The 13,424-nt window shown below is 32.7% G+C and overlaps 1 protein-coding gene across 2 annotated transcripts in view; it reads right to left on the minus strand.

Annotated features, from left to right (window-relative positions):
• Positions 1-6,361: 6,361 nt before the first annotated feature.
• LOC128155461 (dynein axonemal heavy chain 8-like) overlaps positions 6,362-13,424 on the minus strand; it is a 160,603-nt gene continuing 153,540 nt past the window's right edge. For both annotated transcript variants that reach the window (XM_052817170.1, XM_052817169.1), the window contains exons 85-90: positions 12,902-13,062; positions 12,419-12,575; positions 12,044-12,196; positions 11,748-11,937; positions 11,286-11,407; positions 6,362-6,877 (exon numbers count right to left, since the gene is read on the minus strand). In XM_052817170.1, coding sequence (XP_052673130.1) covers positions 6,590-6,877; positions 11,286-11,407; positions 11,748-11,937; positions 12,044-12,196; positions 12,419-12,575; positions 12,902-13,062 — 1,071 coding nt within the window. In that variant the 3' untranslated portion in view covers positions 6,362-6,589. The remainder of the gene's footprint in view (positions 6,878-11,285; positions 11,408-11,747; positions 11,938-12,043; positions 12,197-12,418; positions 12,576-12,901; positions 13,063-13,424) is intronic.

Below are 13,424 nucleotides of genomic sequence, written 5' to 3' on the forward strand. Positions count from 1 at the left end.
GCAAGGTAAACATTTCTTTGCAGATTTTGATAGGATATATAATGAATTACAAATGTACCAATTTTCAGTGAGTTTGAACCATTATTTCAAAAGTTATAGACGTTTTATGTTGCTAAACTGTACTTATTCATGGTTGAAAAATCGTATCAAAATGCACTGTAAATGTGATAGCTTTCATACTGGCAATTTTTAAATGGCCTTAAAGTGTTAAAATACTTAAAATAAAGGATTGCGATTAATTTTTTTTAAAAAATGCTTTATTATATCGAAATTAGTTAAAATAAATGTGATGTTTGATAAGAGAGCAGTCGTTGCTATAACTGTCCTGATAGTGTACCTGTGTTAGCTCCTACAACATGAACAAAATATTTGCAACATACCAATATTTGACTTCAATTTGATTGTTTGCATATTAATCATCAAATTTAAACAAAAATTACACAGATTAAACCATAAAAACATCGAGGGTGGAGAAACCTTAACGAGGCCGAGTACAGAACGAGTACGCACGCTTTCGCGCAGCGTCGTTTCATTTGTATTGTGACGTCATCTTTTTGCTTTGTTGACGCCATGGCGTGATAGCTTCAACTGCAGATATTCAGCGAAATTTGTTGAAAATAGCTCGTTTGATGCGTAAAATTGATATTATATTGTGGAATAAACATAAACGTCTCGAAGTATAAGCTATATTTGGGCTCGGGTTGAAAACGTGAAGAGGGTTCAGCAAGCCTAGCCCTCTGTCGCGTTTTCTTAACCCGCCTAAATATAGCTTAATTCATATATTTCAAAACAGTAACCATGTATTTTATTTTAATGACCTTTAATGTGTGATGTTATATATTTATTTAAAACTAAAATATGACTGAATGTTTTAATAATATTATAAAGATCACCATTTTCGTCTTTGTCAAATAAAAAATAGCCATTATCTGACAAGCTGGAAAATTGGGCATACAAAAAACAACTTTGATAAGACCCCTGGAACAAACCAGGAGGTAAAAGGTTTTTTTTATTTGACCATTTGATGCCTGTTAGCAATAACTTTAATATGTAGAATAGAAAAAGAAATCCCTAGGGCAGAAGTTTGCAAAATTGATACATTTCAAGCAAAATCCCATAGGGTCCTATGTTAAAAATTAATAAACTTTGAGATGACCCCTTAAACAAATGGTGTGGTAAATGTTTTATTTTTTTATCTTAAAATAATAATTATATCAGTAGAAATTCATGGAAACAATTTCATTCAAAAATCTAGGGCAGAAAAAATTAGACCCGGCCTCGTTAATAAAATTTTACCTGAACTTTTTTTCTTTTTTGTCATTTTCACCATTAATTAATTAAGCTTCCTATGTACAGTGTTAAGTTTATATAGACTAATATCAATTTTGAAGTATTAACTCGGTCCATTATATTTAATTTGTTTACTGTTAACAAATAATATGATTAGAAAAATTGTCATAATTTTAAAAATGTGTAATATGGGGCTTTTTTGTTACACATAAAATTGTGTTATACAAATAAGAAGGTCACGTTTTTTATATCCAATATTTAAACGTTAAATATCTCAATGTTTTAATTCAATTTGCATTTGATTTTGTATAAATTTACTTTTAGTTTACCATATTTCCTAATAAAGTAACATGCTATCCTAATTTCAATGCCGATTCTTTATCATTATATCCGCGGCCCTGGTAAGAACATACACTACATATAAATGTAGTACTAGTGTGTTCTATACATGTGGGAGTTGAGAGAGAGATAGAGAGAGAGAGAGAGAGAGAGAGAGAGAGAGAGAGAGAGAGAGAGAGAGAGAGAGAGAGAGATTGCATTGGTTTTGAAATAAAAGTTACTAATACTAGTAGTTTTAAATAAATTAAATTAATTAATAGTAAATTAATTTCGCGTAAAAATCAACTCTCTCTCTCTCTCTCTCTTGATTTATCAGGGGGGAAAACCAATAGCCATCGATTGCGATTTACATGGGCTGACAGGGGTGCACAAGGGATGACAGGGAAAGCAGAGTGGATAACTGGGAAAGACGGGATTTTAATAAGGACTGGGTTTTTCAGAACCAGTAATGTCAGTAGAAAGTAATTTATCACATTTTTTGTCTCGTTGTTTCACACATACGTGTGCAGGTTTGGATAAAAATCTTGTCTACTCAAGCTTCAATGTAAATGGATAGGGTTCATTTCCAGAATTATATTAATTCACAAAAACAAATAACTGTTATTTTCTGATAAACACGTTTGGCTTCTGTAAAAGCACTTCAAGCTTACCGCTATCACATGTAAAAGGAAACACAGCGCATTGATTTAGTTTGTAAAATGCGCGGACTCAAAATCATTTCAAAAGAGTAGGAATGTTGTTAACATTTCCGGGGGTGGGGGTGGTCTGAGCCATATTTATGCAAATTAAAGAAATTAGATTTTTCCATGGAGAGTGCAAGGGAGGGGACCAAATCCCCGACCCCCTATAAATCCGCAAATGGGTAATATGTGTAGATTGAATGCTAATATCTACCGGTAGGTGCTGTTATGGGTAATCAAGTTTATTGATGTTTAGCTCAAGAGTGTCAATTTTTTTTACTGACTTTTCGTTTCAAAATAATAATCAAAACTCAAGCTAACAACATAAATATTACAAATTCCGCCAAATTCTTTTTTTCAAAATACAAGGCTCAATTTCTCCTTCACTTATAAAAATGAGATTTTCATTCAAGAAAAATGTTATTTATAAGTTTAAGAATCATTGAATTCTATATTATAATTAAAAATACGTTAGTATATACAATTTCACACCTTTAAGCTCTAGCGGGAGTAACAACAATATAATGGTATCAGTACTTATCAGTGCTTGTCAGTACTACTCTAAGTTTTTTCAGTACCGTCAGTAAAAAGTGTCAGTATGTCTCTATGTTTATCAAGACTGTCTAAGTTTGTCAGTACTTTTTTTAAGTTAATCAGTACAGTCGGTACATTGTCAGTAAATGTCTAAGTTTATCAGTAAAACATAGGAATGTCGGTACTTTTATGACATAAGTGGGTGTAATTGTGTATATTTTTCATACCTTGGTTAACTGAAATTTAAAATAGTTCTATTTCATATTTAAAACATTTTCGTTATGCAATCCTTTGTTATTTTAAACTATTATATAGCATAAAGTACTTGAAGATTTGAAAACAAATCCAAAAAGTTACCTGTAAGTGTCCAATAAGTTTAAAAAACTGTCCATTATTTTAAAGAATGGACAGTGAAATCTGCCCAGTAAAAAATAATGGATAGTAATTGTAAACTTATTGGACAGATACAGGGGACTTGTAATAAAACAAATACCATGCAAAGCCATACATCTGAGAACAAAATGAAATTTAATTAAGCATGCTTTGAAATATAATAATCCAAATGAATTGACACAACTCTGTAAAATAATTCAAATGCACTGGTACATGAGTGGAAAATAATCCAAATGCAGTTGTATACATGTATACATGTGTGGAATCAGGAAAATCCAGATTTGACTTTGCCTCCGTTTTCTTAGATAAACCACTCCGTATTAAGTCATCCAAATCCTGCTGATTCAGAGGTTTTAAAAACCTATTATTGCTCCCTACCTCTTGACTGGCGTTAATCATATCTTCATCAGAGATATCAGAAAAGACACAGTTCTGAATTAAATCAAAATCTGGCCCAGCCTCCATATCTAAAATGTCACTTAGAACACCATCCGTGTTTGGATGATTTTCATAATCATCCTTGCATTTTGACCGAGTTATTTTTAGAAAATGCTTTCTCCATCAGAGGAAGACATCTCGATACTAAAACACAAGTTGTGTGAATGAATGAAAAATCATGCATTTCAAGTTATACCTAAAAAGTCACCAAGAAGACAATAGAAACAGAATTCTACTCAGGTCTGCGTTTTTGTTAGGGGTGGTTATAAATAGCTCTATTTTCATTGTCTACTGGTGTACCTGTTGAAGTCCATTCTTAAAACAAAAGAGGAGAATGTTTTAAGTCGAATATAAGCCTAAAACTGTCCATTCTGTGAGAAAAAGAACCGATCTCGGCCCTCCGGGCCTCGATCACAGTTCTTTCTCTCACAGAATGGACAGTTTTTGGCTTATATCCTTTACATATATTAGAATATATATATAGATATATTTCCATTCCAATCGCAACTTCTCGGGCCTTTCCCGGTAGGCTCGGAAAAACACCTCGAATGTATTACAATTACCGGATATTAGAATTTTATACAAAATGGAGTTGCTGAACTCATTACCTCATTAAAATAAGTATCGGCTAGACAGCCTTTTAAGTCGCTTCTGTGTTATATTTTAAGGTATACCATTTACTTTATTGAAGTCTAGCTTACATCTCAACAGATCGTAAAATGTGTTGCATTTATATCAAGTTTTATAAAAAGGGGGGTTGTCATGGACGCATATGTAATACGAGCCTGCAGGAAAGGCCCGAGAAGTTGCGATTGGTTTCCATTCTTGTTTATGGAGTCTCCTACAATCTCGTATGCATAATACGGATCATAGATTTAGATGAACTAGATTCAAAGTACAGTTTCTTTAATTTAGTATCTTTTGATGAAGTATTGCCATTTTGATTAATTCAATAGCAAAACTATGACGATACTATTTTTTCATATTCCTAAACATGTACACTATACACAGTATACACTATAACAAAAATTACAAGGTATGCACACATATATGCATATGTGTATAATTGCACGCATAAATTACAGAAATAATATCCAAAATAATTATTTAATCCCCATGCATTTCCATATCATTCAATAGATTACATGAATTATCTTTTACTGGACATGATTGAGAGGGTGGCCATCTCAAAAGCCCCGCTTAAATAAAGGAAATTAACATGTAAAGCATTTTAGAGCACTTTGCTTAGACTTAAACCTCTGACTTCGAAATTTATTCTTATATTATTGCACATTCTTAGAACAACAAACACTTTAAGTATGTATACATATACCGGTAAAACTGATAATTTAAATACAACAATATGGCAGGTTCATACATCTCTAGTGTTACAATATCAGAAAAACTAAAAATTCCTATCAAATACTAGTTTTATCCCATGTTATCGGTGTCTGATCGCCAAACATGAATTTTACATAAATTATATAACTATTCTGCTAATGCTTTCATATCAATCCAACAAAAAATATGGTCCTTTTTCGCTTCGATTTTATGTACAATTAAAATCTCTTCCCCTATTTTTTGCTCATTTCTGGCATAAATATGAAATATTTCAGAGTTGTGGTATGACAAGATTGTGTAAACTTTGTGTACTATAAAAACCTGTCCCAAGATATCCTCGCAGCTCATTTAGCTTATTATTTGATGAATATTAATACCTTTGGTCTTAAACAATGTTCGTTAAAAACTGAAAAATTGCAAAATTACATAACACCCCCCCCCCCCCCCCCCAATTTGGTCCAAAGCTACCCCCCCTCCCCAAATGATCATAATTTTGACAAACTCAAATCTACAATATCTGAGGATGCTTTCACAAAATTTATCTTTAGCTTTTCTGACCATATGGGTTTTGAGAAGATTTTCAAAAAAATTATCTCTATATATTCCTTAAAAAAATTCGACCCCAGATGGTGACTCAACCAAAAGCCTCGGATATCACGATTTGATCTTGTAAACTTGTATCTTCACTACCTAAGGATGCATCTACACAAGTTACAGGTTTTTCTTTTTGGACAATTAGATTTAGAAACGACTTTAAAACAATTTTAGCAAATTTACAACAATTAATTCTTTATTATCTCCCCTAAAAAGAGGACGTAACCCTTTATTTAAAAAAACTTGAATTCCTTTTACCTTGGGATGCTTTGTGACAAGTTTGGTTAAAATCAGTTTAGCGGTCCTGGAAAAGTCAAAAGAGAGTAAAATGTTTCCAGACAACAAGTCATCAGCATAGCTCACGTAAGCTTTAAGCTCAGGCGATCAAACCAGATTGGGGTCTGCATTAAGTATAAGAATTTTGACTTTCAGATCTGTAAATCCATGTTTCTGCAGAAAATTATACATTTGCTTTATATCTTTCTTAACGCCATCAATTTCTTTCTTTCAAAGGTTTTGAAAAATTGATTTCTCTGTAACCCCCCAACCCCTTGAATTTGTTGTCACTCTATGTGTTACCTTATGAACAAATTTAAAATATTCTCTTTTGAATCAATTTCACAAAAGAAAAACTTCTACTTGCTTCAAAACATTCTCCCCTCTCCATATCTTTGAATCTCTTCCCTAAAAACAACAACATGTTGTATATTTGTACATTCACTTAATTGATAATAAAAACCAGAACACAAATGGTAAATGGTACAATTTATACTGGATTAAGCATTAAACCAATCACTGACAAATATTATGATATAAATTATAATAAATAAAGTTCAAACAAGTTTCGAACAGTTTATAATGATTATCTCAGACATCTGATATAAATTATAATAAATAAAGTTCAAACAAATTTCCAACAGTTTATAATGATTATCTCAGACCTCAGGCATCCACTATACTGCAGTGTCTGAGCTTTGACTTTACTTGATGTCACACAAAGCAGCAACTCCTCTCAGTATCCAGTGATCAGGACTCAGATTGGTCTTTAACACAATAAAAGTAATGTATGTCAGATCTGTACGGTGGGGCTTTTTGTACACTGGACACTGATATAAACGGGGATCTTTTGGAGCTGTGGAGTTGATAGCGTACATGTGTACAACAGGCATAGGTGTGAATAGAACTTTGGGTGGTGGTTCACACAGACGGCAGTTACGTTTGTCCCATCCTGCTCCATCCAAGTACAGCCCATACACATACACTCCCTCCTATAACATAACAAGTAATATCTAATCAGTCAGAGCAACATAATGTGTCAAACTATGTCAGTATAAAAATAGTGCCTGTTTGGGTGGGTAGCAGTTGAAATTGACACCCTGAGATAACCATTGTCAACCGACGCGAAGCGCATGTAAGAATTCATTTTATTATACTTTCATGTTAAATACTGAAATCTGATTGGTTTAGACGCAGTTGGTAACCCGTTATATTACCCTCAGCATTAGCAACACACTTAGCAACGGGTAACACAACGAATTGTTACATGCGCATAAATTATGCGCGTACGGTTCGCTGTAGAATTCACTTCATTTCTATATTAAAAGCAGTAAAATTTCTTTAAAATTAAGACATTCAGTATGATAAAATAAATAGTGCCTGTTTGGGAGGGTAACTGTTGAAATTAACCCCCTTCGAAAACCATTGTCAACCTCCGCTTCGCGTCAGTTGACAATGGTTTTCTCGGGGTGTCAATTTCAACAGTTACCTTCCAAACAGGCACTATTTATACAGTGTTACCCATTGCCAAGTGTGTTGCTAACTCTATCAGGGTAATAGACTAAGAACGGATTATCAACTGCGTATAAACCAATCAGATTTCAGTATTTAGCATGAAAGTATAATACATGTAATACAAATATATTCAGTACAAACAGAATCAATAAAGAAAATTGGAGGATTTGGCAAATACGCTTTAGGATCTTTGTTAAGACAAATTTAAACCATTAAAAAAAATTACCATTTTAATAATTAAACCTTGCTGGTTAAAATTTCCAAGATATAGATACTGGATTTTAGGTTGTGATTTTGTAGAGGTTATGAAAAACAATTTTGACAGGACCTAATAATTAAACATAGGTAATCATAGATTACTAAGCTCACCGAGACGGAGCATCACCCTTATGAGACATCACCTTCATAAGACCACCTTTATCATTTTATATGAAAATCATACTTTATGATCTTGGATATTCATGGATTCTGTTTTGACAAAATATCGTATATCATCTGATAAATTTTTTTATGATAATCATATGTTAATATGTTAATCAATACAATGATATAAAATAAAATATTGCATCATGTCATATTTCTAATATAATATATATCATATAACAAATAAAATACCGTAATAAACAATAATGAGATTTGATATTATAACGTATGATATGACATTGTATTGTGTTATACCTTATTGTATTTGATCACATAATACAATATCATAAAATATAATACAATATAGTATCATATTACAATATCATATTACATAATACATCATAACACTGAAACATGATATTATATTGTATAATATCGAATGATATTGTATTGAATGAAACTGAAACATATTTGATACATTATATGATATTATATCATATAATACAATATAATTTGATTCCAACATTGTATCTTATCAAATGATACAATATTATGTGATATGGTAAAATATTATAAAATACATTATTATATTATACATATTGCATCATATGACACAATAAAATATATTACAATATCATATAATACAATTTCATGTGATATGATTATATATCATATAAACCAATATCATATCATACAATATCGTATGATACAATATTATATAATATAACAATATCATATAATACAATTTCATGTGATATAATTCTATATTACTGAAACCAATATCATATTATACAATATTGTATGATACAATATTATAGAATATACAATATTGTATCATAGGATACAATATAATATTTTGCAATATCTTATGTAATTGTATCATGTGATAAAATAATAAATTAAAAATACAATATAATCTTATACAATATTGTATCATAATATACAATACTATACATAACAATATCATGATACATAATCATATCATAAAATATCAAAAAATTTGATACAATATCATATCGTATCGTATAACTTTTTATAATATAACATATGATATCATATTGTATCATATCAAACAATATTGTTTCATATCATACAATACTTTATCATAGGAATCATGTTATATCATTTATCAACAAACACATCTATCTATCGAGCTGGTTTGAGTGAGGTAGGAGATTTCTTTAGCATCCTTGATAATGGAGATCAAGCTCTGCTTCTGAAGCAACCTCTGCATTTAATTTATAATAAAGTTAAATCAACTATGCAAGCTATCATCTATAAAACATGTGACCTGTTCCAAAAAACTAAACCTCATCCAGCATCCGAAACCTATGGCTCAGATTCAGCATTCAAGCCCATCAGGTGCATTTGTATCATAAGACGCATCATCCATGCAATTTTGGTGAAGTTTGGACCAGTAATAACTAAGATATCATCATCAGAGGGCACTAGCAATTAAAACCTTAACTTCCTCCAGCATCCGCAACCTATGGCTCAGATTCAGCATCCATGCCTGTCAGGTGCATCTGTATCATAAGACACTCCATCCATTCAAATTTGGTGAAGTTAGGACCAGTAATAACTAAGATTTATTTTTTAGCATCCTTGATAATGGAGATCAAGCTCTGCATCTGAAGCTACCTCTGCGATTCATTCATATTACAGTTAAATCAACTATGCAAGTTTGAAATAGTACTATCATCTATTAAACATGTGACCTGTTCCTAAAAACTTAACTTTATCCAGCATCCGAAACCAGACTATGCATTCAAGCCTGTCAGGTGCATCAGTATCATAAGACACACCATCCATGGAAGTCTGGTGAAGTAAGGACAAGTAATAACTAAGATATCATCATCAGAGGGCACCTGTTTCAAAAACTTTATCTAACCAGCTCTTAAAACCTTAACCTCCTCCAGCATCCGAAACCTATTGCTCAGATTCAGCATTCAAGCTTGTCAGGTGCATCAGTATCATAAGACGCACCATCCATACAAGTTTGGTGAAGTTAGGACCAGTAGTAACTAAGATATAATCATCAGAGGGCACCTGCAACAAAAACTTAACCAGCTCTAAAAACCTTAACCTCTTCCAGCATCCGAAACCTATTGCTCAGATTCAGCATTCAAGCTTGTCAGGTGCATCAGTATCATAAGACGCACCATCCATACAAGTTTGGTGAAGTTAGGACCAGTAGTAACTAAGATTAATCATCAGAGGGCACTTGCAACAAAAACTTTAACCAGCTCTAAAAACCTTAACCTCTTCGAGCATCCGAAACCTAATAGTTTCAGATTCAGCATTCAAGCTTGTCAGGTGCATCAGTATCATAAGACGCATCATCCATACAAGTTTGGTGAAGTTAGGACCAGTAGTAACTTAGATATTGCTATCAATGGGCACCCGCAACAAAAACTTTAACCTGCTCCAAAAACCTTAACCTCCTCCAGCATCCGAAACCTATAGCTCAGATTCAGCACTCAAGCCTGTCTGGTGCATCAGTATCATAAGGCACACCATCCATGCAAGTTTGGTGAAGTACAGACCAGCAGTAACTAAGATACTGCTATCAAAGGGCACCTGCAACAAAAACTTTAACCTGGTCCAACAACCTTAACCTCCTCCAGCATCTGAAATTTAGGACCCAGATTCAGCATCCAAGTCTTTCAAGTCCATAAGTAGGTCCAGATGCATCATCCATGCAAGTTTGTTGAAGATAGGACAAGTAGTAGCTTAGATACAGGACCTGCAACAAAAACTTTAACCAGGTCCGGACGCCGACGCCGAGGGTATAGCATAAGCTCTCCTTGACTTCGTCTCGGTGAGCTAAAAATTGTACTGATACATTTATCAATTCTCACAAGTACATGTATCATGCTCTTCTTATTTACAATAGGTTTTCGAAGCAACTTGCAAATTAGCTTTGAGACTTTTTACTATATAGCAAAGTAAATTAACAGGTCCCTTAAACTTCACTTTATCAGAATTTTAGTTACCTTAATTAAGCAAAGGGTTTCGAAACACTTTAAAAGAAATTCAGTTTCAATAAAAGACCAAAAACCTAGTTAATATAACTCTATGATATCATATCTTTGATTTCATATGTGTTGCATGCATTTCTCCCACCAAACCATTCAAAAGAGGCCCACTGACCATTTTGTTTTTATGAGCAACAGTATCTTTTGACCTATAGGTATATATTACCCTTACTATTTCAAATATTGCATTTCTTATCAATTTCACACAGTTATGAACATAAAAAACATCATCTTTTCATGCCTCTTTAAACATGTTTGCTTCCTGTTCAATTTTACAAGATTTTTAACTATAAATTGGACCCCCTCCCCTTCTTCTTAAAATGGCTGTAATGAATATTTTCCCCTTATCGTAATGCCTTTCAGGTAAAAAGAAATTACATAAAAAATAAAATCCATTGCAATGGTAACAAGGGATATAACTAGAAAAATTGAAATTAGGTGAAAAATTTTCTTTAATCCAAAATAATATGTTTGATAAACATACCGCTGGGGGTGCAGAGATGTCCTCCTTTACAGCTTTAATGACTTCATTGTGTAAGGTGACTGAATCAAGTGCCCAGCCTTTGTGTGCTCTTGTTACTTCTTGCCTCATTGCAGTCAAAAATCCTTAAAGAAAATATTTTTTAAAATATCAAATACAGTTTATTGTCTTTATGCTAGCCCCCCCCCCCCCCTTTCAAGTATTTAACAATGCAGTATAGTCAAGGAATATATTTTGTTATTTTGCAGTACAGTCAAGGAATATCTTTTGGGGTTTTTTCCCTCAATTTTTTGTCATTTGCTCTCCTTAAAAGTTTATTAACATACAATGTGATTGTCCATTCAGATATACATATTAAAAATAAAACATATTAAAAATTTCCTGCAAAGATTTGCAAACATTCATCTTTTCCCAGAGGTTAAAATGATTGCCTTGACTTTCAAGAAAAAAAATTTTGATTCCAACCTTGTGGGTTAAAGAATCCTGTCATCCAAAATGAATCTGGTCTTCCTACAAAAACCCAGGAATAGAATTGATCATTTCTTTCCAAGAGCTCTGTGAACCAAAATCCTAATGTTGATGACTGCCATGATATTTTTCTCCACAATGTGGGAACTTTGGCATCAAACATGTTGTCCAGAGCATCTCTTAGGTTCTGCAAGGAGACAACCAGATACAAGTTAAACCACCAATAACTTGTCCACAAATATCAAAATCTCACATTACTGAAGATTTATAAATAGAGACAATTGAAATAATACCTCAGACATAATAATGGTACCATCAATAGCAAGCTTAAGGTCTGTCAAAGTTATTCGTACAGTGGAAATGACACGCTGCATTCTGTCAATTTCTTGCTTCAGGAAAATATTTAGAGGATGCAGATTGCCATACTTTTTCAGCCTATCTCTGACCTAAAACAAAACACAATTTTTACAAAATTTCAGCTAACACCACAACAGCATTCAATTTTTATGCAAAAGCCTGCATGATTAAGGTGCTTCATCTCTTCTAGTGGTATTTGCAAAAGAACATCCTTAACAATAAACTTACCAAGTAACTTTCTAAACACAATTTAGTATAAAGTCATCTTGTATCATCAACATGTCTAATTTTTTTTTATAATTTGGGTGTACCTCATGTGGCAGGTAATCAGCTGGGAGTTTGGACAGCATGTCTGTGGCCAATTTGTACACTACACTCTCTCGTGTCTCTCCACCACCCCCACCACTGTCCTTGGGTTGAATGCTCATTATAGTATCTAGGATATCTTTAGATAAATTGGTCTGATATCTAAAGATTGACAAAAATAAATGAGAATCACATATTTATATAATCACATCTTGAAAGTTCTTGTTTGACAATTTGAAAAATCTCCTTCAAATTAACAATCTATAAATTATACATTATTGCTGATGTTTGAATTCAGAGCAGTTAAACTTACCGGTAAAATTCCACTATATGTTGCAATGAAACTAATGATGGAGTTGACTTTATAGAAACAAGTTTTGATTATAATGAGTTCTCATTTGTATTCATTGAAAATTAAATACTTGTACTGCTAGTCACTCTTCCAGGTACTACATGTACTAAAAACTAATATCTATAGATTAACGTACGTGATATCAGCATTGGGATGTAGCCCAAATGCTTCTGGGGAATCCACTAATGGCAAATTCTCAATGAAGGTCATCACATCAGTTAGAAGTTTCATGTTTGGTATTTTGTATCCAACATAGAACTGGAAGCTGGGTTGGAACATGAAATCTCCAAACCAAACCTGAACAATAAACAAATGTCAATTCACTAAAAAAAATTGTTTTCATGGACATCAAACTAAATCTAAGGTATGATTATGGAAAAAGAGTCTGAATACATACAGATTAGGGCTGGGACGATACTGTACTGAGCCGATTCGGTAAATATCACGATACATGAGATGCGATACGATACATATCACGATACATTGCAATTAAATGAAAACATGAATAAAAGTTTAAAATTTATTCAACCTGCCGATGTATTATCGCATGTCCAAAGTTATTTTGTTATATTCATAATGAGCGTTGCACAATTTACAAATTACTTTAGTCTCGTGTACACTAGTTTTTTATAAACAAGTACTCCAAAAGTTTTCCACAC

Source organism: Crassostrea angulata, chromosome 7 (genome assembly GCF_025612915.1).
Source record: "Crassostrea angulata isolate pt1a10 chromosome 7, ASM2561291v2, whole genome shotgun sequence".
Classification (NCBI taxonomy): Eukaryota; Metazoa; Mollusca; class Bivalvia; order Ostreida; family Ostreidae; genus Magallana; species Magallana angulata.